The sequence below is a fragment of the Lepidochelys olivacea genome, assembly GCF_965140295.1.
Source record: "Lepidochelys olivacea isolate rLepOli2 genome assembly, chromosome: 9".
In the NCBI taxonomy this organism is placed as follows: domain Eukaryota; kingdom Metazoa; phylum Chordata; order Testudines; family Cheloniidae; genus Lepidochelys; species Lepidochelys olivacea.
The window spans coordinates 90,040,557-90,067,227 of record NC_140419.1 but is presented as its reverse complement, the minus strand read 5'-3'; the positions used below and the strand labels follow the sequence as shown (position 1 = coordinate 90,067,227).

The 26,671-nt window shown below is 44.1% G+C and overlaps 1 protein-coding gene across 5 annotated transcripts in view; it reads right to left on the bottom strand.

Annotated features, from left to right (window-relative positions):
* SEPTIN6 (septin 6) overlaps positions 1-26,671 on the bottom strand; it is a 42,796-nt gene that overhangs the window by 5,344 nt on the left and 10,781 nt on the right. For 4 of the 5 annotated variants that reach the window (XM_084639088.1, XM_084639090.1, XM_084639087.1 and 1 more), the window contains exons 3-9: positions 18,248-18,443; positions 16,692-16,878; positions 16,241-16,402; positions 7,814-7,910; positions 7,333-7,501; positions 5,791-5,923; positions 4,535-4,725 (exon numbers count right to left, since the gene is read on the bottom strand). In XM_084639088.1, coding sequence (XP_084495214.1) covers positions 4,535-4,725; positions 5,791-5,923; positions 7,333-7,501; positions 7,814-7,910; positions 16,241-16,402; positions 16,692-16,878; positions 18,248-18,443 — 1,135 coding nt within the window. Of the gene's footprint in view, positions 1-1,847; positions 1,891-4,534; positions 4,726-5,790; positions 5,924-7,332; positions 7,502-7,813; positions 7,911-16,240; positions 16,403-16,691; positions 16,879-18,247; positions 18,444-26,671 lie in introns of all 5 variants that reach the window. The other variant, XM_084639091.1, reaches the window with a different exon arrangement.

The following is a 26,671-nucleotide window of genomic DNA, read 5'->3' as shown; positions in this document are numbered from 1 at the left end:
TTATTATATAAATTATCCTCCCCTTTACAACACAGACCCTGAATGCTGACTGCAAGTTACATTTACCCTGTTTGGCGTTGGAGGACATAGCTCCTCATGTAGACAATGAAGTTTCCCTAACGCTATGCAGCCCACAACATTTCCATGCTATGCATGTGGCAAGAATAGTCGTTAGAGGCAGAAGAGACCCATGATCCAATGATATTGCAGTCAAGACAAACCTACCTATACAGGGTGAATAGTTTTGCAAGGCTGGTTAAAATTCCTTGAGGACTAATGTACTGACCCATTTAAGGAAGAAGCATTTTTGTAGCCTCTCTGCAGGACCAATCTCTTCCATAAGGCTGCAGCAACTACCTTAATCCTGAGTGCGCATGGCATGGCCCAGAGAGGCATGTGTCAGTGCATATTTACAGGGGATGGTTTTAGAAGATTGACTGTATCTGGGGTGCTAATCTTTTTTGCCAAAAATCCCATGTTTAATATTAAAGACTATTGGCACCTCCTGCTCGATATACAAAGCATAAATAATGTTTCTGATCTCTCAATCTGACTTATGGAAACCTGCAGCCTGTGATCCTGGATCGCTTTAGATAATCAACCTGAATTGGATTTTGTCTTATTTGACAATAGCTGATTTAAAAAATAAATCAGTGCTTTGTGATTATATGGTGCCTAGAGGTGAATGGAGGCTCAGAGAAGTTCATTGACTTGCCCCAAGTAACAGGTAAACCAGTGGTAGAATCAAGAATAAAAGTTTTGAAACCAAGTCTTGCGCTCTAACCACGAGAATACTACACCCTAGATCAGAAGTGGGCAAACTGCAGCCCGCAGGCCACATCCGGCCCGCAGGACCGTCCTGCCTGGCCCTTGAGCTCCCGGCCGGGGAGGCTAGCCCCCAGCCCCTCCCCAGTGTCTCCCCTCCCCTGCAGCCTCAGCTCACCGTGCCACCAGCGCTCTAAGTGGCGGGGCTGTGAGTTCCTGCCAGGCAGCGCAGTGGCGTGGCTGGCTCCGGCCGGGCAGTGTGGCTGCCAATCCTGGTGCTCTGAGCAGCATGTTAAGGGGGCAGGGAGGTTGGATAAGGGGCAGGGAATCCCGGGGGGCAGTCAGGGGACAGGGAGCAGTTGGATAGGTGTGGGAGTCCCAGGGAGCCTGTCGGGGGTGCGGGTGTGGATAGGGGTTGGGGCAGTCAGGGGACAAGAAGCGACGGGTGGGGGGAGGGGGGGATTGAATGGGTCGGAGGTTCTGGGGGGTGCAGTTGGGGGGCGGGAAGTGGGAGGGGGCCAGGCTGTTTGGGGAGGCACAGCCTTCCCTACCTGGCCCTCCATACCATTTCAGAACCCCAATGTGGCCCTCAGGGCAAAACGTTTGCCCACTCCATCCTAGATTAAAACAAAGCCAATTTTCAACAGCTAGCTTGATTCTATTATCACCTTATGCATTTCTATAGCAACTGTTACCATAGTATCTGAGAGGCCTACAAGCTTAAAGAATATACTTTATCTCTACAGGGCTAAAAGAAAAGAACACAACTTTTAAATTAGTGACACGAGCTAAATGGCTGTGAAGTTCAAAAGGAAATGTCCTGTCTTTTAGTATTACAAATCAAAACAGTTCTATAGGAATAACCATGCACATTACTTTGCAGCATCTTCAAAGAACACACACACACACTTCACCTATGCATTGTAATTTTGTATCAGTGTATGCATAACAACAGACTGGTAATACATCCACAGCGGGGCAAGGAGGTGAGAAAATTTACTGGCTTTAGGTTTGTTTTTTTGTTGTTTTTAAGAACTGTAATTCACCCCACTGCAAGGTCTATTTTAGTTAATAAAGCTTACCAGGACAATGTACCTCATGCACCATGCAGCAAACAGCAGTTAACTGTAAAACAGCACACAAGTAAGAACTACTGATGATGGAATGACAATAAAAAAAGAAATCAAGTCATGAATTAGCGCAATTAATGAAGTTTGAACTAAACAAAGAAGTGAGACGTGCTGGGAAAGAGAAGGGCTAGTTTATGTTCACCCACTATGAAATGAAAGAGTTAAAGTACTGTGTATATAATCCATGGCTTGTTATAGAGATTTCCGATCTAAAATACTGTAACGGAACATATAGGACAATATCAACTGTAATATTTAGGTAGACAGCAAAGCACAATATCACATTTTAAAGACAGCTATTGTATTTGCGAGCAGAGAACCCTCTTAATCACTCTGATCCCTATGTTGGCTTCAGTGCTCAATATCAACTCTTGATGGTGGTTTTCTGGGCCCCTAAACTTTTCACTGAAGATCATACTAGCCCATTTTGGCCTAATCAAGCTGAATTCTACAAACGATACATGGGGGGAAGAGGGTGTCTGAACTCAGGTACACAGAGCACGCTTGGGTGCTTCTGGAGCTGTTTATACTGTAGAGACACATCATGTCATGGAATAAAAATCTCTCTTCCTATACAGCTCTGGCAAGATCAATCTTAGGGCAAAAGATCTTCAATCCACAGAGCAGATCACTGTTCCTGTTTGGCAAGTAACATTTCTATGGATGTCAGTGAGCTCTAAATGTGGAACATGTGCAGAACATGCAGCAAGGTGCGATTCAGGTTGGAGGACAGACTTTTGCCCTCTAGATCACTGAATTCAGTCCTGGTCACCTCAGTAACAAAGTTGTTGAGGAACTGAAGGGAACTCAAAACAGAGATAAAAATGACTAGCAGGCTGAAGGAACCAACATATGAGGAAAGGACAGAAAAGCTAACTAGTCAGTAGCCACAGCTTTGCAAGATTTGTGCAGCCCAGAGAAATACTGAGACTGTAGCAGATTAGAAGAACTTAGATGAAACCTAAAATAGCATTTTAAATGCTGCACCTGATTCTTAACTGCTGAACTAGTGAGGAAACAGCTACAAAAAATAAAATCCAAACAAAAAGGGGCCATCCTGTTCTGACAAGAATTTTCATCAGGCTCCTCAGGCATCTCCCGTACTCTTCATATTAACAGGACTAATTGGTTTATTTAGGACGAGCTGACTGCATGCAAGATTTACTCTGCATTTGCACAGGTGGTCTAGACAGGTGTCAATCATGGAAACTATAAAAATGTATCACATCAGTTATACGCACAATGCTACTAGTACACACACAAGATGGCAATGAAACTCTGTTTCAGGTAATGTACCATCACAGAGAAACGATAACTGCCCACTTCCAGGTGGAATGACAGGCTGTTTAAGTAAGCATGACTATGTTGCTCTCTAGTGGTTGCAGACTAAAGGTTATGGACTCAAATTCTACACTCTGTTACACTAGTTTTCCCACCAAAGTAATACCACTGAAATCCTCTTTTCACTCTTAATCTCTTCACCTAGTTTGAGTCACACACCAGGTTCTTACATTTTCCCATGAGAAAATATTACTTGGCTTATGTTGTTATGAAGCAGCTGGAATTCATTAAGTAACAACTACTAGTCCTAGGATCTGCATGTATGTATCTAAGGTGATTAGCTTCAATGGAAAATGTCCACAATGTAACCAGGAGCTATAGGAAGAGCTCAGACAAGGGAAAAACTCAGCTCTCTCTTCGCTTACATCAGGGATACTCAGACCTCAGGAGCTAAATTAGCGATCAACATTACGCAAAAGAGCCACAGTTGTGTGAATTCATTGTTTCATTTACCATCTATTATTCTACCAGTAAAATGACTGACCAAGTCGTCTACAATTGGTTGACAACACAGTAAAAGCACCCTGATTAAGTTATTAACCAGAGTGGTTAATTATTAAATCACAGTGTGTTAATATCATGTGCTGCAAAGAGCCACAGGAGACACATTCAAGAGCCATTTGCGGCTCCCCAGCCTCAGTCTGAGTATCACTGACTTAAATAAACAGGTTAATGGGAGAAGAAAAGCTCCTCTGTTCATCTTTTGATACATCCACTGCTCAAACCCTGCTCTAGATGCATGGTACCTCCAAGTGGCTACAGGGCTCTCCTTGCTTTTATACTTAACTATGGCAAACTGAGCTCCGTCTGAGAACCATCATCTTGCACCTCTCTAGACTACATGAGATCATTCCCCATCATGTTACTCACATGTTGTCCACAGGACAACATGGAAGGTCCCTGAACAAGCATCACATCAGGTTGGGTTTTTTTGAATGACATGGCATAGACAGAGGGAAAGACGGCTGAATCCTAGCCCCCAAAAAAGAAAGACCTGACTAGGCCTGGTTTAAGGCACCCATTGGCTAGTGGCAATCACAACATTACCTCGCCTAGTTAGCACTTGGTTCTTTGCTCTTCAAGAAGAAATGTGATGGTCAAGTGCTTCAGGCTATTATTCAGCCATACTAGGGGCTGAAGGTTTGTCTCATTGAAAAGTCGGCCCTTAGGGATGCCGAGTTCTACTGAGTGAGAAATGGTACTGGAGAGGTTTAAATGAAAAGAACCCAGTTCACCTCTCGAAACTAATAAAGGAAAATCACTTCCAGGAAGCAAACACCACCAGGTTAGCCACTTACTTTTTTCTCTCCTTATCTCTTTTAAGAGTCTGTGATCCTCCAGCCTGTTGGGCCTGAGACTGGAGCAATTCAGCTGCCGTCTTCCTCTGTTTAAATGCATTGATTTCATCGTCCAGAGATTTCTTCTTGTCCTCCAGCTTCTTTTTTTCATCCTGATGCAGCTTCTTGAGACGATCAAACTTTTCGTGCAGCTAGAGTGACAAAAAGGGACAGATCATCAAAGGAGAACAAGGCATTAGCAGCCATTCTATTCCAGAGAACACCGAGGTACTGTATTGATTCTTCCTTCACCTGACTCTCCCTGGGGGAACTGATTAGGATCCTATGAGACTGTCATCATAGGTTCATAACAACATGCTATACAGCCCAGGAAATCACATGCTTATTACCCCATTGTGCTACACAAACAGCGTGGTAAACAGTCCTTACCCCAAAATGTTTACAATCTAGACATTATTGTATTAATATATCATTGAGAAAGGTATGGATGGGATGGGACAAGTGGTAGGTGCTGTTTAGTTACAAAAGGTAGCAGTCAACTTTTGTTTTTTAATTTATTTTAATCCATTTATTTTACTTTCTAATGGGACCTCTTAGTTATTTCTTAAATTCTTCTTAAGTACCTAATTAACGACAGAGGTTAGTAAATTATAGGCTTTAGGCTCTAGCCTAAATGGATTACAGCTATTTCATGCCATAGAGTTTATTCTCACAGGCCATCACACTACAGGATTTATTCCCCTTATGATTCTCAGGAAATTGTGTATTTAAATTCCCTGCACGTGAAGAAAACAGACTGAGGATTCGGCTTCTTTCAAGGCCTCAGTTCCACTCCTTGCATCTCGGCACACTCACGCAGCGTGGAGGGGAATTCAGTAAAGCAAATGGGACAACGGACCAGGGATCACAACTGAACTAGGGGGGTCCGAGTTCTCCCTAGGCCAGGCATGCAGACATAGCACAGTGAAAGTGGTGCATTTATTTATGGTACTGCGATATTGTCTGGTAGCCATCACAATGGAAGAATGTTGCATTTTCCTATGGCATGCAAATGTAACAATCTGATTTCTTCCCCTCATAAAACAGACACAACACACTCCATTCCTGAGCCCAAATTTGGACCCTTCTCTCTTTACTGAGTGTCACCATGAAGCCAGGCCGTGTTCTCTACACAATGGCAATTGCAGTGCCAACTTTTTTGAGGTGAATTTAATGCTCCCAGCCACGGATGAGATTGGAGACAGAGCTGCCTTTACCTCTTTTTCGGCCTCTTTAAGTTCAGCTTCTTTCTCCTTGACTCTCTGGACGAACATTTGCCTCATCTCCTCTTCCTTTTTGTGCAGTTCCCCCAGAAACTCATTCCTCTTGGCCTCATAAGTCTCTTGTAAGCTAAGGAGGGAAAAAAAAAAAAACCCAGTAATCATCAGTGGTCTAAATTCTGCTCTTATTTTGTGTATCTCCATTAAAATCCAGGAGGGTGATGGCTGGGGTGAATGCACATGACAGTGCAGAATTTGACCATGCTGCTCTAATGCCATTAATCATCTTAACAGAAGGGGCCAACTCAAAACCCACATCCCAACATCCATAGGACTCTGGGGAAGTCTGACTCTGGATCCAAACTTGGCAAATTAGGTCTCCATCATTTTGCAATCTGAGTGACTGTTAAAGGTCAGTCATTTGCCAATGAATGTACCAGGTACCACACCATCCTTAGGCCTCCTGCTGGGAGGAGCACTGACTTTGCTTCAGAGAAGATGGAGTGCTTCAGACACCCCAACTCTATGAGAACCTCACATCCCCATTATAAGTCAAGCTTTTTCCTTATGCTGCTTTCCCCCCCGCCCCACCTTCTTCCTCACCCAGCCCATTTTCCTTCTCCCACTTCTCCATTCAGGTCCACATCCATAGCCCTTTGAGATCAATGGAAGGCTTTCAATTTATTTCAATCAACTTTGGCTCAGAACTTCACCATCAGATCCTTCACATGCTGCTCGCTAATCCATATGTCTCCAAGGGTCCTTTCTGCCAGGTCATTATTAGCTCTGCGCAATATCACACTACTGCCATATATTAAAAGGGCTTGAATGGATGGGCTCTCCAGCCTCATGGTTTGACTAACAAGTCACAGTGATCCTGTCTGATGCAGCAGTTGGTTAGCCCACTACCTCCAAGAACCACCCTCTGATTGTTTTAGCCTCACCCCAGGTCTCTGCAGTTCCTATAGAAGAGGTCTAGCTTAGTCGTGACTGGGTGGAAAAGAACAGCAGAGACCACCTCTGGACACTGGCGTGAGCAGGCTGGAAAATCAGTCAGCCAAAGTGTTTCAAGATGGACATTTGTTCAAAGGGAAACCACCACATTATGCCTAGCAGGGGCTCCCATGGGGCAAGAGGCTTCTGTGTTTCATAAAGAGATTTCCCATAGTTCTCTCTGCTTCTAGCATTCTCCTCCCCAATCCCCATTTCACTCACACCCCATCTACATCCTCCCTTCATCTGTTTACTTCTCCTTCCTCCACTTTTCTCTCACTTCGGTTGGGCCCACACTGAGGGGTTAACTAGCTGTGGTGGCTGGTCTCCCACTCATTACTGACCAGGAGGGAAGTAAATCAGCCGGGCTGCACAGAGCCCAATTAAGATCCCCAAGATCAAACACTTCAGGAGGTTGGCGTTTTCTGCAGAACCAGGTCACAGAGCAGTCACACGGTGCTATACAGTACCCAACCTCCTACCAGGGCCCACCAAGTCTCTCTCCAGCTCCTCACTCTCCTACAATCAGTGCTCCAGGGATCACACCTGAATGGTTTGCTGTCTGGGTCAGTGTCTTTAAATCCCATTTCCTCCAGTTTGCATCGCCGGTACAGCTCGTAGTGGCGGGTGTGGGTCTGCTCGCGAAGATCCTCCATGTTCACGCGGATCAGCATCTCTCTCAGCTTCACAAAGTCGCAGTGAGTTTCATTTTCAACTGTACAGAGTTGTGAGAAGGAGTTACACAGAGAGAGAGATATCAATCTTCTCCAGATACTCCTCAGCCTTACCCAACCCCATGAAGGGACGTCAGTAACCCTTTCTGGCACTGCAAGCAGCTTCTCTTAAGAAGAGCCCACAGCAATCACAATGAAGAATATGGACGGTAATCCCTAACAGGAAAACTACAGCACGGAAGTACCCAAGTCAGCAGCAGAGCTATAGCAGCGGACTGACTGGGACTCAGTGGTGCTTCCACCTACGAGAATGGTCCCAGCACACCCAGGAAACACCGGCTAGCAGCACTCACCTTGCACCGTGCCCCATGGATACTGACGGGCTCTCATCATTTTGTTTCCTATTTTCAGTTCCTCTGTGCTGCCAATCACTGCGAACGGCAGGTGGGCCTGAAACATTTCAACAGGTCTGTATTAGTCACCTTTTACTATGGCTACTTAAACCGTCTGGATTACCCACAGCTACCAAATGAGACGTTGTTGAACACAGGCCCCAAGACACCAGTTCAGTCTCCCCTCCATCCCATAAGCCCAGTCACTAAAGTGGGGTGGGGCAGTGGCCCCAGGCCAAGACAAAGAAGGGCTTTGGGGACCTCTGTTACTAATGTGACTGCTCTCTACTCATTACCTGGCTCCTCCTGCCAGACATACACTCCCCAAGTCTCAAGCAAGCTGAACTAGCTGCATTGTGACCAACTCTGCTTTTGTCCTAACAGGCCTGAGGAGCTAATCCTGCGGGGGTGTGGAAGCAGCAAGACCCCTCTCGGAGCCTCCTTTGCTTTTTTCAGCTCTCACACATTTCCCCTCTTTAAGACACTCACATGAGTGACATGAGAGAGAGAACTCAGTACTCGTGAACGTGACCATCTTAATAGTCCTGGAGGCTGTTCTGTGGAGCATTAGCCATAGAACAGAAGCAGCCTTCCCTGCCGACATGTCTCAGCCCTGACCAGAAGGGACCCTCGTGTCTATGGGGTAGGTCAGTCTCCATTCCCGTTCGTACCTTGGCCTCTGCACCGAGCCTACCAGCCAAGATGCCAGTTGTGGTGGTTTGTCTCGATGTGGGCAAGTAACTATTGGGAGCGTACGTAAAACCAGCAAGATGGCCACCACCTGCAGTTACCATGGCCTGCATTGCATTTGAACCTGCAATCTAGAAATAAAAGGCTCTGCCCACCACCAATCTTCAGAGTGGTCCAGTCTTGCACAAGAGCCTTTTGATCAAACTAGATTCTCCAACAGCTTTTGATCTGTTCACTGAGCCGTTGGCTGCCTCATAAACACACCTCATGAACTCAACAGCAGCAAGTGACTCACTCCACACTAGAGGGAAGGAGAGATTCCCAGGTCAAGTTAGGGGAACAAACCAAAAAGATACATTTTGGAATAGCACAAAGGTGGGAGAACCGAAGTGGTGCTCTGATTAGCTGGGATGTATTAACTCAATTTTCCTATAAGCACATGGTCTCTGGGGCTTGGCTTGGAAAAATACAGGGATTAATCCAGCTAAAGCAATCCTAAACGGCATCCACCAGCTTGCCTGGTGATCCTTCAAAGAATGCACATTTTTCCCTGCACTTGCACATCTTGTAAACTTCAGAGTGATCCTCTCTGCCATTTGTCTTTGCTATGCCAGTTTTCAGGCTTTGGAGCACGGTTTTTCCCCTCACTGCCCAGATGTGAAGAAAGGTTAATGGAGGCTGCTTTCCACCCCAAGGCAGTAAGCCTGAGAGATTTGAGAATTTCACCCAACTTTCCGTTCTGGGATATTGGCATCCCACAAGTAATAGAACACAGCATGGCCTAGTAGACTGAGTGTAGGGTTCGAAGCTAGGCACTTCCAGGGTCTAACCCCAGCTCTGCTACCAATTCCTTCGGTGACCCTGCACAAGCCACATAACCTCTCAGTCTCAGCTTCCCATTGTAAAATAGGGACCATACTTAGCAACCTCAAAGGGTCACCGTGTGGATGAAAGCTTGAAAAACCTAAAGAGCTCTATAAACATTAAAAGTCAGCAGTCAGGGGCTTGTGGGTACACTCCATCCCTCTCTCTAAAATCTTTCAGAAAAACTTCTGCAGCTGAACTAAAAATGCTGCTCTTGGTAGGTTATTCTGTTGGCCGTGTGAAAAACTAGATCTGAAAGGTGGGCGGGGGGTGGGCAGAGGATTATAGTACATTCTGCACAGAAGTGAACAAATCACACTCTGGGTTTCATCATTTAAAATAAGCAGCCAGCTCCTCTGCCCCCTCTCCCCACCACAGCCCCATATGCTGGATAGCATGCATTGACATTTGCTAGTAAGAGCCATTAAGCTGCACTGAATTCTGAGTAATTAATGTAGCCGTGGGATACCAATTACACCAGTAAGATCAATGACCTTGTCTTTGCTCACAGGAATAAAGAATAAGGATTTAAGATCACAAGTAGGTTTAAGATCACAAATTTGTTGGATTAGTGACAAGAGTCAAGACGGGGAATGTGGAGAGATTTGGTTTTAAGTTGATAGGGTTGTATTAGAGCCAGCTCATCCCACTCACTGACACACAGAGCCTGAGACCAGGGATCTGCCCCTCAATCCTTGAGCAGACGTGAGATACGAGCATCGTGGGGGTGCAGCAGGTGGAGTTCCTAGAAAAGGGGAGGAAGCACCAGCCCGCCATTTTGTAGGCACCACTCTGGCATCATCCTTGAATCATATGTCAGTCCCAAAGGGAACCAGAGGCAGCCCCAGTCAACTTGAAGGATGGTCAGACATGACACAGGGTTTTGAAAGTGAGTAGGGATGGGGGAAGGGGGAATCAGGAAAGGTGGGGGTGGGAGCAGTGGTGCACAGAGAACAGCTAGTGACTGATCCTGCCATGGGAGTTCACCTGTTGACTTGAGTGGAGCAGGACTGAGTTCCTAGTAATTTTAATGCTGTGAGCTTCAAACAAAGCATTAGAAGCTATTTTCCACCTGCACATGTCAGTGATATAGGAAATACAACCCTTGGCTTTAAATCAGGCTACTAACTAAACAAAACAAACAAACAAACACTATGAAACTGCCTGAGAGCATCCACGACAGACTCAGATGAGCCATGTGGCCTTCTCCTGGGCCCTACTGCTCTCATTCTGATGGTCAGAATAGTGAAGATATGAATATACTGTATAAAAAGAAAAGGGCTTAGTGCAGAGATAGACTCTCAGCTCTGCTGGACCATGCAATCGTTCAACACCCTGAGGCTGTTCTGGGCTACGTTCTGCGTGGACAGACACCTCTACACTCCCCCTGAAACCAACCGGCTGTGAATAAGTCAGCACAGATTTGGGCCCATTATGTTTAGGTTTAACTCCCTCTGCCTGAGGGTACAGAGAGCTTTAGGAAGCAAAGTGGCCAAAGGGAAGGATCCGGCCTCTCAGCTGGAAAGCAGATATCTGCTGGAAATCAGCTAACTATGAAGGGCTGGAAATACAGTGCTGTACATTTAAAGAAAACAACTGAACAGTTACTGAATTGGAAACATTTTGTGTCCTCATTTAAAATGTATTTGGTTTTTCAGACAGAAAAATTACAAACACCCACACACACACAGAGTCCAGAGACCTAAAGGGGAAACATCTACTCACGGAAGTGGAATGAATTCATATTAGCAACTGCCCAGAAAAACAGGATATTACCACCTACAAGGTTATGAATGGGAAATTTGTTTCCCACAGCAGGGTGTAGGAAGAGCAGAACACAGCTTTCAGAAAACAAATATTTGAAAGAAAAGAAAAATGTAACCAGACTAAAAGATTAACAAGGTAGATCAAGGGCCAAACTCTGCCTTCAGTTAGACTGGCATAAATCAGGAATAACTTTGACGATGTTGCTGCAGATATGTAAGTGGCATAACTAAGAACAGAATGTGGCATTTAGCCTATCTAGGCATTTATACTGTGTTTGTCAACATGGTATCAGTCATCGTCAGTCTATGTTCAAGTACAACCGTTAGAAATTGTCAAAGAAAATTCAGGTACTTAAAGTGCAGAGACTACAGGTGTCTTTCCAGGACTAGAAAATACTCCTTCCAGAGACTGTGACACCATCGTTTAGTTGAGAGCCTTCCACTAGACAGCTGGCCTGCATTTAGCCACGAAGACATGGTGGATTCTCATGCTGGTGTCATTCTTATGGTTATTCTCTCTGTCTGTGTGTGTGTCTGTGTCTGTGTGTGTAATTACAGTTGATGTGCTTCCTGCTGCTGACCCTTTCCCTTCAATAACCCACTAGTTACTGTAGGTAGTGACTGTCTGTTGGCTCCCATCTTGAGTTCTTTCTTCCATTTCTGTGGTTCCCAGGATGGTGCATGTCACACAAGAATTTCCGGACTGTGCTCTTGGCTTTTTAGCACCTTCATAGCCACCATTCACTTGGCCTATTTTCATCCCTTTGTTTTTGCGATTGATTTGCATGACGTTCAGATATCAAGCAGGTCTGGCTAGGCACCACGCAGGACATGTTTACAGTCCAGCGGTTGCATTGCTGGATGTTGGTCACCCTTTCTGAAGCAGGTTCAATCTTCTGATGACCAGTTGGCTTGGCTGTTTTTAGAACAGTCTCCTACTGTTTTGAGAACCTTGCTTGGGAGCGCCAGCATACCGAGTTTCTGTCTGAATTCCTGTGCTTCTGTGGCATAGTATGTGTGAAACTGCATTAGATCCGTAGCTTCCAATTCAATAGTTGATTGAAAAACTTAAGCTGGATGTCTCAATACTTACAGAGACTTGGATAACTGAAGGAGACCAGTGTGGCTAATACGATAGTTCTATAAATGTCTGCCAATTAAATGCTCTTCACAGGGGTAGCACAGGCTACGGTGGTTATTTTTGCTCTAACATGACTTTGACCTCTATTAATTCCCCAAGTCCTGTTTAAAACTTGCCATTCACGTGAGCAGCAGCACATGGTTCCTATGAGTTCCAGGACAATTGGGGCATTCTGAGCAGCACCAGGCTGAGGACCAAGGGCCATCAGCCACCTGAGAAGTGCGTTTATCTCAAGCTGCAAATGCTCGAGGTACATTACGGAGTTGAGGAAGTGTTTTGGGTGCCAGTTTGTGCAATTGTGCTGGAAACACACAGACTCTTCAGCCACCAGTCAGAGTTGTTCTTTCACAATGCCCCGTTTATAATCCGCAACTACTGCACAGTGCTAGCCCTTTACAAGCCTGGGAAGTCTCAGAGCTGGCTTCCAGCTTTTCACTGAGCTTCTTGGAAAGAGTCAGTTCAGAAAGATTTTAATATTCATCTAATGAGCCTTCAGATGTGTTTTACAAGGACATTCTGATTATACCCTGGACCTTTCAGATTTAATGTTCTCTCACCACAGTAGTGCTTTACATTTAACTTCTCAGCTCTTTGCTTTCTGATAACAACCCGCAGGCTTTATATGTTTGCCTACTACCAAATCTGGATGCTCAGACCCTTACTAAAATCGTTTGAACTTCTCTCTCATCTGAGTAACCCAGAGCACTTTACAAACAATCAAGCCTCAGAACACCCCTATGAAGTATACAATTGTTACCCTGATTTCACACATGAGTAAACTGAAGTAGCTTTTCTAAAGTCAAACAAGTGTGTGATGGAAGGAGGAATACAATCCAAGAGTTCTGGCTCAAAATCCTGTGCTCTGCCCACAAGACAGAACACCATCTGTTTGAACTATTTTATCATCTGGCTGTTATTTTAATCTTGGGAGCAAAGTAGCTTCCTTCGCTATTCTAATTTTAGTTTATTTGGATTTTTACAAACTGTCATAACAGAGTGGCCCATGCAATGCTCCTGGCACTCTTGACACAATCTTTTAAAAACAAGCAATACACTTTTAAATACACTAAACAAGCAAACAGCCCTGTCAGTTCCTCCAGATCAAATCAAGTAACCCAGCAACAGCATCGATATAAGGATTGATTCTCCCAGTTCAGGAGGGTTTTGATTTGCACAGATATGAATGATCTGATAGTTCAAGAGAAACTTAATTCTGCCCTTGGTATGTAGATCTGGGAAGAAATGAGAAAAGGAATGGAAAGCCTCCCTTTCTTTTAGAGAAGTCTTTCAAATAGGCTCATCGTCTTCTGCTCTAAATGTAATTTAGAAAGTAAAAAATCTCTCTGCTTTTGCCTTACGCACTATTATTATGGGTTTCAATCGCTCTGCCAGGTTATCTCCAGCACCTGAAGTCTAAGCAGATTCATTTTATGCAATTAATAAAACAGATTACTAGAATGCATTTTCCCCAGGTTTGATAAAATACCTGAATCAAATTTGGATTCTTTCCTGTATAATCATTAGTCCTCATAAACCTGGCAATTATGATTTCTATCAGTTAAATGTGAGGATTTAAATGGGATTCTCTCTCTCTCTGTTCAGCCGCTGGCAATTTACAGTGTATTTAAAATCTGTGATGGCAACTCCCATTCAAGAGAAACAGAAATGACCAAGGGACAGATGGATGAATATTTACCATGGACCTTAGCATTACTAAGAAAGTGGTGGCTATTCCTCTGTCAATCACCAGATTCTCAGAGTCTACCTTTTCCCAACATTATTTCAAATCTTAAAATAGCAAGAGGATCCATGCATAGAGTGAGATGCAACAGCAAAACCATTCAAATGGCAAGATCAAACCACAACGGAAAATACAGAAAGCAGCCACAGTAGGTAGCATACCCATCTAATAAAGATTCTTAGCACTTCACACCACATTTTTCCAGGTAGACATTACCCAGATGGGAAAGTGAGGCAGACATTAAGTGACACGCCCAACATAATGAAGCAGCCAATGTCAGAGCCTAGACCACAACTCAGGTTTCCCCAACGTCCTGCCCTGTGTTCCAACCCTTCACAGTGCTGGCTCCCTTTTACATGCTCTCCTTAGATAAAGTCAGAGAAAATATTGTCCAAATACCTTTAGAGAGAAAATGCCTTTTCCATCAAAAGTCTTCAGAAAATGACTGAGATGTGAGGAGACAAGAACATGAGGGTGTCAGTTTTCAAGAGGGCCAAGGTATTTACAGGGACAGTTTGCCCTGAGTTCAGACAGAGTAGCACGGGTTCTGGTGTCTGAGCCACACTTCAAAAACTGCTAACACAAGCTTTGTGGTGCAAGAGGTGCCCATGAGAGGCAGGGTAGGGCTGCCTTTTTGAAAGTTTGGCCCCTCTTTGCATTATGGTGTTTTACACTGGAAACCCAGACCTGCACAGGAGAATCTCTCTGAGCCCTAGGGAAACAGCTGTTACTTGGACAAAGCTAATGCCACATGCCCTTTTGGGGAGGGGAACCGTTATGACTATTAGTCCCGGCAACAGTCCCTCTGCCTTCTTGTTATGGCCAAAAACATGCCACCGTCCTCAGAGTATCTCCACCACAGGGCAGCTAGACCACCCAGCCAGATGAGCGTCTGGCTGTGAAAGCATCGAGGCAGAGCACAGAGCGATCAGAGCCAGCAAGGGGAGTTATTGCTGTGCAAAGACGTGGCTACATGAGAAGGAAGACCCAAGGAAACGTATGACTCTGCAAGAAACAAGAATGCAGAAGTACCAACCACTTGGGCGAAAGACCCAGGAGATGGGGTGGGAGGGGGTGTGGAGAACAGCAGAGGGGTATGAATGCATCACTGTGTCTAACACAGGCAATGCTAATCTGAATAAAGCATATCCCAGAACTCCTGTAGTAGGGCCAGACTTACTCATCTGCCCTGATCTTCCATTCGTTTGTCAGCAGCTGCAGCACATGGACGTCAAGACAGCGGCGAAGTGGCTAAAAGGATGCATTATTTCCAACAGTGACCGGCCAGTCAGAGAGGTGGTAAATAAAGCATGAGACTCTGCCGGCCTGGGATGAGTTTACATAACTTGGGAGAGGATTTGTTTTGAAAAGACTGAGGACCCTCTGGTCTTCCCTTAACATCCAGTGACACACCCCACCCCAATTCCTGCAGAGGTACGCCCGCCCTCAGGGAACCAGCTGCCTGAAGCCAACAAAGCCCCTGACCCCACATCTATGGGGAGCATATACCAATACAGCCATGTTAGCAGAATGCAGGGACAGCTGACTAAGATCAGAGGGGCAGGGTGGAGGGGTAGATTTTAACACCTCCCCTTGCTAGAATTTATAGGAGAGCCTTTCAGCCCATCACACTCTGAATCTGGAGCAACCAGACTACTGAGCCCGGGGGAGGAGGGGAGGCAGAAGAGGAGGCAACACACACACACACTAAATTGATCCCTGGCCAAATTACATTGAGACAATGGAATCCCCCCCACAAATGAATTGGCCCAAACAGTCACTTTCAGAACAAAACCAACCCCTTTTCCCACCTCCAAAAAGTGCATCTCTTAAAATAACACATAGTATCAGCACATTTTAAACTAACAGAAGACATTAAGGGGAAGTATGAAGGTAGCCTTAAAGGATATTTTGAGGGAAGGGACGATTCTGCTTGTTTTTTTAATATTAGAAATTCAAGCTGTGTCTACTTTGCAACTCCAGGGACAACTGGGAGAACTAGTGGATTAGAACAGCACAAGAGGCTGGCCGCAGAGTTGGCTGTTCAACACACTGTGGATTGAACTGAACTATAAATATAAAATTGAAGTAACATCCTCTTATTGCTCTTTAGAGTGGAATAAAACAGAAAGTGGAGATCAAAATCAGCCCTGCGCTGAGCAAATCACAGCTGCTATGTCACTTACATTCATCGTCCCATTGATCTCAGCCACTGATTCATCGTCTGTCGGGAACTGGTAAATCTGCACCCCGTTACTGACCAGCTCACTCGTGATTTTAATTTTGAATTTTGTCAACTCACTCTTGGAGATGGCATCAGATTTGGCAATGATAGGGATGATATTGACCTGAAAGGAACACAGGAATAAAAGGGATTGGTCTTCATTCAGTCACAATCACGAAAGGAGCAATTTCCATGTCTAGCAACAAAACTTAGGTACACGATAGAATTCAAGTGTGTACTATGCAGCCTTCTCAGTAACGCTGCACAATATTATGCAGGACCCCACTAATCTGCACTAGCATGAGGGATGGAGAGGTGGGGAGGAGCCCCGTGACAGATTAATGAGGTTTCACATAGTTTTGAAGAGTAACCAGATGAAAAGGAATAGATGATTGTGGTGATCTGCCCCGTACCTTACTGTCAAGCTTCTTCATCGTTACCAAGTCCAGGGATTTCAGGGAATGGCCTGTGGGTGCAATGAAGTACAAGCAGGCATGGATACGGGAGTCATGGAAGTTGTGCAACACTCTCTTTATCTTCAGTTCCTCTTGCAAGTAGGCTTCAAACTGGGCATCAATGAACTCAACGATGGGCTTATAGCTTTATGAGGAAGGGAGAAAAGAACTGTACACCTTGCAATACAGAGCATTGTCCATTTATTATGCTCCATTATTAGAAAAGTCATCCACTGGTTACTAACCCACAGTGCAGCACCTAATCTCCTGTGAAACTTGCTCGTTTGTAAGCAATTTACATTGTGCTAGGACATTGGAACTCCCATACCAAATGGTCCTCTTAGTCCAGTACCCTGTCTGACAGACACCAATACCAGATGCTTCAGAGGAAGGTGCAAGAAAACTCATGAAAGCATGCTTAATATGGAATAACCTGCCTACAGGTAAATTCCTTTCTTACCCATGGAACTTAGTGGTCTGTTGACTTATGCCTTGAAGCATGAGGGTTTATACCCTTATCTCTCATAACTTTGGATAATATTGTTATTCATATAAATCTCTAATCCTTTTTGGAATCCCAGTAAGGTCTTGGCCTCATTACTGTCATGTGGCCAAGAGTTCCATGGGTTGAACTGCACTTCTCCTCTCTTGGGATGGCTTTCAATACCACTTCCTACACAACACGACAGTCCTCCTACAGCAAAAAGTCCATTTCCAGCAACATGCTCTCATTTAGTTACCCTGTAAAGCGATTTGGAATACTGAGTGCTGGACACACTACAAAAAGAGAGTGACTATCACTTAACTGCCAAGATGGCGGAAGGGTGTGCTTTTAAAAAAAAAAAAAAAACATGTCAAAGTAAAACCATCCAGAGAGCCTCTGTACAAAGCTACAATTTAGGAGGAGGGTATTTCTGTGATCAGCACACTGAGAAGAATGGATGTACACTTGGACCACTCTGTTTACAGGCACTGGGAAGCTAGCTGCCAAGGACCAGACCAGTTCTCACAGAGTATTTAAGGGCACATCACATAATCTTGTTTGAAAAACCACAGCCAGCAACCAACAAAGACAAGCAACCACTGGACTGTAATTGTGGTTTGCATTGCTTGAGCACAAGAGAGCAAGTGAGGAAATGCCTCAGCTTGCTCTGCTCTTTAGACAGGTGGAGCACAGGCATCTAATGGATGGGATGCAGCTGGGGATACTGAGTCGGGTAGACACAGCTTGCAGTATATGAGCACTGTCTCTTGGCCAATGCTCCGTGCAGCATGGACGTTCTGTAGGCTTCTGAGAAGGCCAACTGCCTGCTCTCCACCATCCCATTCCGAACAGCAGGACAGAGATGGGTTTTCTAACGTGATTCCTAAGATGTGAGAAGGCACCTCCATTTCAAAGCCACCTGGACCAGCCTGGATGGAGCCAGGCTAGAGAACAGATGGGGAACCCGTGCCGAGTGTTTTATTCTCTGACTTAACCAACTTACAAACAAATATCATCCCTTTTTCCTTACCTGTCTTCTTTGTTGATCTGGTCCCCAAAGCCCACGCTGCCCACAATGGTCAGTTTCAGACTAACATTGCTCTCCTGAAGGTCATAGGTACCGGATTTCAACTGAACTCCGGGCTGCGAGTGAGATGCTGGCTCACCTTCAAATTTAGTATTGAAAAGGGTGTCCATCAGTGTGGACTTACCAAGGCCAGTTTCCCCTTAAAAATAAAAAGAGAACAAGTGGTAAAACATTTTACCAGAGTTGATAGTTCAGCCCCTCAGTTTCAGAAAAGTTAGCAGGGGTGAAACTTCAACAGATGGAAACAGAACCCATGCTCCAAATGAACTGTCCAGTGAGCAGAAAGTCACATACAATGGAAGGCCTGTATTCGCTGGCCACTAGACTTCACAGCGTCATTTAGATCATTAAAACCTGGACATGAAAGAGGTGAAAAGGCAAAGGGGAAGCAGCATTCAGACCCTGCACTGTGCCTTGAACTGAGCTCTTCTGTAGCAGAGAGGAGACCATCACTGTCAAACACAGAGCTCATTAGAAACTTCATTTCCAAAACAGAGGAAGAATATTCTCCAGTTGAAAGAATCCTCTCCAGCATGCAGCTGCTCTGGTCACTTCCCTGTAGAGGTCTCTGCAGAATCCACAACTGAAGTATGGAAACCCACCCTCTTGTAGAATTAAAGTCCACATGTGATTTACATACTTAGACTCATGCATTTACCCAGATCCAGTGGCAGGATCAGGGTGCTTGCCTGGCCAGGGACCTTGCCTGCTGTATCTGGGTCCTAAAACACTGGTGGCAGTACAAGTTACAAAAATAATACTTTGAAACCCGCTTCCACGCTTCTTGGAACAATACTGAACTGCTACTTGGATCCAGTCTACCAACACATGGGATGTTAGATGGGGTGGGATCTGAGTTACTACAGAAAATTCTTTCCTGGGTGTCTGGCTGGTGAATCTTGCCCATATGCTCAGGGTTTAGCTGATAGCCATATTTGGGGTTGGGAAGGAATTTTCCTCCAGGGCAGATTCGAAGAGGCTCTGGAGGTTTTTCGCCTTCCTCTGTAGCATGGGGCACGGCTCACTTGCTGGAGGATGCTCTGCTCCTTGAAGTCTTTAAACCACGATTTGAGGACTTCAATAGCTCAGACATAGGTGAGAGGTTTTTCGCAGGAGTGGGTGGGTGAGATTCTGTGGCCTGCGTTGTGCAGGAGGTCGGACTAGATGATCATAATGGTCCCTTCTGACCTTAGTATCTATGAATCTATAAACACCTGAGCACACTTCCTTACCCAGATAGCACAGACAACTCCCAGTACATAGGTTGGCTGAAGTGCAGAGTTTAACCCAAACTTATCTATCACATGTTCTAGCAAGAGAACAGTGCATTCAATTCCAAGGGTAGCCTACACTTCTACTAAAGCATCTTCTGATGGTAAAACTGTTTCCATTATTACCCCACTCCCACTGGTTTTTAGATGCACACAGCTTTCTGTCCAAAGCGGTTTCCCTCCCTCCTCCATCCCTCCAAATTCCTTATAGTTCGCATCTATCCAACAGTAGATTGGAAACTAAATTAAGGTGTTCCAGAATTAGAGGAGAGAGGCAAAAAATACGCATTACTGTACTTCCATCTCTGACTACATTTTCGCAATGCAGTTAGCTTTCAAAGTTAGTGAGATGATTGAGAGTTGATGCTAAAACCTGTGAACTTTTATTCCTGAGGACTGGGGACTTGGCTAGATTTTAGGGCAAGAAAGCTGAAAAGTCATTGTGCCTGATAGCTGGCATCTGCTGACATTCAGCAGCCTAACTGATCCCGCCCACTTTGTGGCACCCTGACAAATGCTCACTGCTGAGCCTGACAGGCTGAGGTTCTGCTGCTGGGGAATTTGCGATGAGGAAGGGGGGCAGGCAGGTGCACACACTCCCCCCAGCCAAAAACCAAACTACCTTCAGGAGAAGGAGAGACTTCCTAATTTCTGCATGTTCGTTTTTAAAAAGCCGTGACGTTTTTGGAAGGTAGTGTGTTGCAGTCCTGTTATCCAGACTTGCATTTAATGTTACAGTACTTGTCTGTTTTTTCCTTCTTAAAGAACCTCTGTATGCAACCCCCTACTAAGGTCCTGCGATTACCTTCTCAGCCCTGAAGGCGACTCCTCCAGAACACAGCTGAAGTACTGTATACTAGCAAGGCAGCACAGGAAAATCCTTCCCGGCTGTGACCACACTCGACCTGTTCTGAGGACAGAGTGGCCTTTGATCTCCAGGGTTACAGCTCTAACATATTTCCATGAGCACCCGAATTCACTACAACTTTAAAATTGAAACAGTGTGTGTATAAATATTACTGGGGGGGGAAGGGGGGAGGAGGAGAGGAGAGATATAACAACAGCTTCCCTCATATACCTACCTACCGGTACATGCAAATGTAAGTGTCAGGATTGCTCATGAATTTGATTGCTAGTCACACTCTAACCTTAGACAAGAATTAGTACAAAAATCAAAAGGAAAATGGGCTAAAACACAACATCCCGGTTGTAGCCATCCACATTTTTATTAGTACTCTCTTTTGTGCTACATTAATGCACTGACACAGTTTGCTCTACTGCAGATCAAAGACCATTTGCCCTAAAGGAAGAGGGCACTGGGCAACCAAAGCACTACAACTGAGCGTGCAGCTGCTCCCTGAGTTGCTTGCTTGACAATCACATCAGCCTGAGGGCAGGACAGGAGTACACAAATGAAAAGGATGGATCACATGGGGGTGAAAACAGACAGCAGGAGATTTTCACTCAGGCTGCAGTAGAATGTTTTCTCCATGGGCACCTGCTTGCCCTGCCCCCATATAGAAGCCAAACAGAGAGCAAATATGTAAAGCATGGCTGAGCCCAGCAGCTATTTCCAGAATTTAGATCAGGACTTCAAGACCATCCGCTGAGAGCGAAGACAGCAGAAAGCACAAAGAGATGCCTGTTATGACCCCACAAGGACTTTCTCAAGGATTCCAGGAAGATGGTAGTTTAAAAAAAGAAAATCTAAACAGATTTTGAGAAGGCTGTGGTATTTCCAGCAATTCCTGCCAAGCTGTACTGCGTTTACTGGTGGGATAAGAGTGGTGAAGTAGCAGCATGCATGTTCACATGGATGCCAGCCTCCCTGAGAAATCCAGGAGTCAGGAAGCATGCATGGTACAACTAATAAGGGCTGAATCCTGCTCTCATTGAAATCAAAGGGAATTTTGCCACTGACTTTAATGGGAACATGCTTAACCAGGTGACTCAGAATCGGGAGAGTAGAGGAACTAGACAGAACCTGTGCCCAGTGAACACAGTGTATGAAAAACAACACACTCATTATTCCCTTTAGTGCACACTTTCCCACTATGCATTTCCCCATTCGTGTACCAGCAGGGGTCAAAGTCTAAAATTTGGTAAACCTTAAACAGCTGACCATGCTCCAGGAAAGCTATTTAGAAATAATTCTGATATTAAGTCATCCCTTTTTGCTGTCTCCCTTCCCTCACTCTAGCAGTAAGGGCTTTTGCACAAAAACAATAACTTTGCTTCTGTAGAGCCTGCACCTGCTAATTACTGCTCACCTAAAATCAATATAATCTGGTTACAACACACAGTTAGAGGACTGCAATGTCAGTGTGACTTCATGTGGGAGAAGAAGCAGGTGACCCCTTAAAAAGAGCATGTTTTCAAGCCGGTGTCTTCAATAATAAAAAAAAGAGAAGAGAAATACAGGGCCTAATCCTGAACCCATCAAAGTCAATGGGAAAGCTCCCACTGACTTCAATGGTGCAGTATAAAATCATATCAGTTGCTTTAAGCAGGGACAACATAAGTAAGATTAGATCCACACAAATTTAGGTTTTGTAAAAACAAAATCTTATCAATGTGAAAGTGACTAAATCTGTTTCCGTAGGTTTTCTTTTCAAATCCCAATTAAGACAATTTTTTGTATTTTGATTTAAGAGGGACACCCACCAAATAAAACTTAACCCAAATTTACAATAAAACTAGCACCAATGGAAATGCTGTGACCAAAAACATGCGCGCGCGCGCGTGTGTGTGTGTGTAAATAAAATGAAGACTTAAGTTTTTAAAATAATAAATAGTTCCCTGCCAGGTTTAAAAACCCAAACACTGTAGCACTAAGAAACTGAAAGCACAACTGACTATAAACAAGAGAGAAATGAATTTCCTGGTATAAGATGGGAGAAATACAAAAGACGAGCTGAGGGGTCAGCATTAATGAGAAAAATGAGATTTTCAAATCATTTTCAGTTGTTAATGAACTCTGCTATTTTTAAAAGACGTCTGACTGAAACTAGGGAACAAAGCTATTTTAAAATGAACAAGGGATAAAGCGAAGGATTATTATTGGATCTCTCAGGAGTTCCTGCCTGGCCTGGAGGGAAATTTCAGCTGATGTGAATGGTGCCAATTGCTTCTTATACAGAGAGAGAAGTCCAGATGGAACAGATGGTATGGTAAAAAGGACAAGAGGCAAAGTAGTAGGGGCTCATTCCAGCTGACGGCATTAGAATCTTCTACAGAAAACAGAAACAATGGATGGGGATGAAGGGAGATGTATTACTCTGAGTGTTACAGGGCGAAAATACTAACAAGAGAATCCTTACCGGAGAAGCTGCTGCCTGATGTCAAGATTATACACACACAGAGTTCAGTACTGGAAGATGTATCTAAGGATCATGCAATACTACAGCAGTCTTTGCCGCCCCCCTGCCACGAAAGCGTGCCTGGGAATTTGTTTAGTGAAAGGAAAAGAAGGTAGCGGTGACCTGCCATTGTTATAATTTGCTGTATCAGGAAGCTCTGACAGCCTGCACACCTACGGAAAAGCAAAAGCAACATGACTTTGAATACACTGCATGCATCACTTAGCAGCAGCAGCGAGCACGGCTGAATTGTAATTTTTATTTTTATTTTTTGGTGGGGGAAGGTTAAAGCAGTTGAACTGACCAGTTGCACTGCAATAAAACAATATTTTTATTTTCCACTTCCGTAGCAACCTTCACAAAAGACTTCCAAAGAGCTTTACAAGTGTATGCTCCCTTTTTACAGATTGGTAAACTGAGGCACAGAGAGGGGCACTGATTTGCTCAAGGTTACATGACGAGTGGGTGGCAGCATTAGGCACAGAACCAATCCCTAGTCTCAAGCATTAGTCATAAGTCCATGCCATGGCTGGTATTTTGCTTCGCAAATTATTTCAGATATTTCTGCTTTCTTAAGCAGTTTCCCCTGACAAACCACCTTCTCCTTGATCCTGCAACACACAGCGCTGTGCCTGTGACATCCTGGTAGTTTCAGTGAAAAAATATCATTTCACAAATTCAGCTTCAGCAGAAGGCCCTTTAGGAGCACATATATCCCTGATAATTGGCAAGCCTAGCACAAAGAAGCATGAGAAGCACATGAAAGGTGAATGAATTTTAGCTTTTAAATCAAAGCGTTTTCAAGGACTGAAAAATAAACTAGCCCAAGACCTGGGAGCTGCTAGATTCAATCCTGCACCAGTACCAAAGTACTGCCAGACCGAGAGACTAGTGAGTTTTTAGATATGATAACTCACAACCTCCCAAGGGTGGCACTCCCTTGCCCTACCAGAACAAAGGTTTTCTGAGCCAGGACACCACTTTTCCAAGCACTGATCGGCAGCAAGCAATCAAAGAAAAAAAAAAAGCCCAATCACTGGGGCTGAGCATTTCCCCTCCGATAAAAAAAGTCTTTTAAAGTGAAAGCAGGCACTTCTTTGCTTCCTCCACCTTCTTTCCCTCCACACATACTCTGGTATGCTAGGAAAGTAGACTACAATCTCTAAACAACACACTACCTGTTAAAGAGATTAGGCTACATTAAGGGTTCACCCAGGCAATTCCGCATGATAAAACCATTCCCTGTGGAGAGAGAAACAATAGTTCCCTTAGGGCTTGTCTGCATGGGGAAGTTTCCCAGCATAGCTAACTTGGTACAATTATTTTGCTATAGCTATGCTAGTATAAAGCATCTAGCTGGCCACTATTCCAGAATAAAAGTGATTTTATTCTAGAATAAGCGGCAAAGAGTCCTGTGGCACCTTATAGACTAACAGACGTATTGGAGCAGAAGCTTTTGTGGGTGAACACCCACTTTGTCAGACACATCCAATACATCTGTTAGTCTATAAGGTGCCACAGGACTCTTTGCCGCTTTTACAGATCCAGACTAAACACAGCTACCCCTCTGATACTATTCTAGAATATTTACTCCACTTCCAAAGTTCCATTATAACAAAATAATAACAGTGGAGCTATGCTGGGAAATCTTCCTACATAGACAATCTCTATACCAGCGTATTGTAGGGAGATCCCTTGTAATTTGTGTGCGGTTTTGGTTCCGCTTCATTAAGGAGCTTGAGGACAAAAGGGGAATCATTTCAAAAGAGGTACTTTGAAGCCATCAAGTGACAGGCAGCGGCCATTTCCAGGCAGGTGAAACAATGATGAAGAAAAACAAAAAAACCAATTATCAATAGCTTTTCAGGTGACTTAAAGAGACAAAGACTGTACTCCTATTGGCTCGAAAGCTAATTTTATATTCAATGAGACAAATTCTGTGACTCATAAGCACACAACTCCACTGAAATCAGCTGGAGCTGCATACATGCATGTGAAAGCAGAATTTGACCCCAAATTCAGAAAACTCCATACAATATACTTCCCTCTCCTCTTCTCAAGAGCACTCATGTATTGTAAGCAACTTCCTTATTTTGAACCCATTCTAATCAAGACCACAGATCTAAAGTATTACAGTTTACAATGGCCCCTTCAACGTCACAGCTCACAAACATTACTACTCTGTTATCATCAAGCACTGCAGGCATCTAGGGTGATTCCAGTCTCTTGGCACCATAGATTGACATGTCAGCCAGACGCCTTTGAATCCACCCAGTTTTGTTGTCAAATCTGCTTCAGACAAGTAAAGTGTTCTCTTTGGGAAAAGTGTAATTGAGAACTGTAATGATCACATCATCCCAAATGCACTAGACAGAGCATGAACCAACTTCAGCCCCGGCATCAAACAGCACAACGGTTAATGATACCTAGACTGGAATCTCTAACACAGGGCTCAGTTTAGGCTACCAACATGAATACAGTTTCACTTCTTAGTAATAAAGCAGTCAAATAATGAGACTAGAACTACACTGAATGCAAATAACGAGAAGCGTAGGCTTGCGAAACTGGGAAACACAGTTTGTGAAAAAATTCGAGACCATTCTTATCTGCTGGAGCTGGGTCTCTTTTCCCAGAGCAGCTGCGTCACAAACTAGGAGATCAAGTACCAGTGTGGGGGCTGTGTCAGTTTCTCACAGCTCCAAATGCAAGAGGATCTTCATTTTAAAGATTCCCTGAGCGGGAGGAACTACTTGTGTACAGTGGAATACTAGTCTAACATGACCATAATGTGCACTGGCCTGTATTGAAGCTCAGCAGCCACCCAATTCTATCATCTCGCTTCATGTCACTAAATAACATTGACAGCAAAAAGGAAACAGTCTGAGGCACCAAAATATTTATTCAAGTAATACCCTGAAGTGGAAGGCAATCAGCATTTATTACTACAGCTATGGAATGGAAACGGTTACACTGAGGGATAATTATCAGGGATTCTGTTCGTGAACCTCATGGCTTCTAATGCGTTGCTCAGTTATTTTTCACTCACCATTTTTGGCTTTTGTCTCAAATCAAAGATCAGTTTCAGCAGAAGACAGCTGAAAATGGCCCTTAATCTGAATTAATCATTAAAAGTCACTTTCAAATCGTTCCTTAATAAAATGTAATCACATTAAGGGATTCAGTGAGAGCAGAATAACAGGTTTACAACCAATGCGGTATCTATTAAAAATATCTACATAGTCTCCTTTTTCCATCAAAGGTTACTTGTGATTGAAGTAAATGTTGCTCTTTCATATTTAACTGTCTTACTATGCAATTTGTTATAAACTAGTTGAGTAACTATTTCCTGTTAAAAGAATTATCCCTCCATCAGTATGGTGTATTAAAGAGGTTAGCACACAAAAAACGGGGGGGGGGGGGAACTCAGTTTGTGCCTTTTTTTAATGTTTTAAGATGTCCCAAAATGGCACAAAACTAAGCCTATTCTTTCCCTTGTTGTGTTTTTGCATTAAAATGTCACATCTTTACTGCTTTCCTGGAACACTTTCTGGATGAGAAGAACTGATGATGCCATTATGTTAAGTAAACCTGACAAATGGAGAGGAGAAAGTTATTTTTTCAGAATGCTTAGGAGTTTGATTTTATTAAAATGAATTTAACCCAAACACTTATAAGAAAAGCAAACATTTAACAACCTGAACCATTCAAATAAGGCTGAAGAAAGTTTATATTCTGCC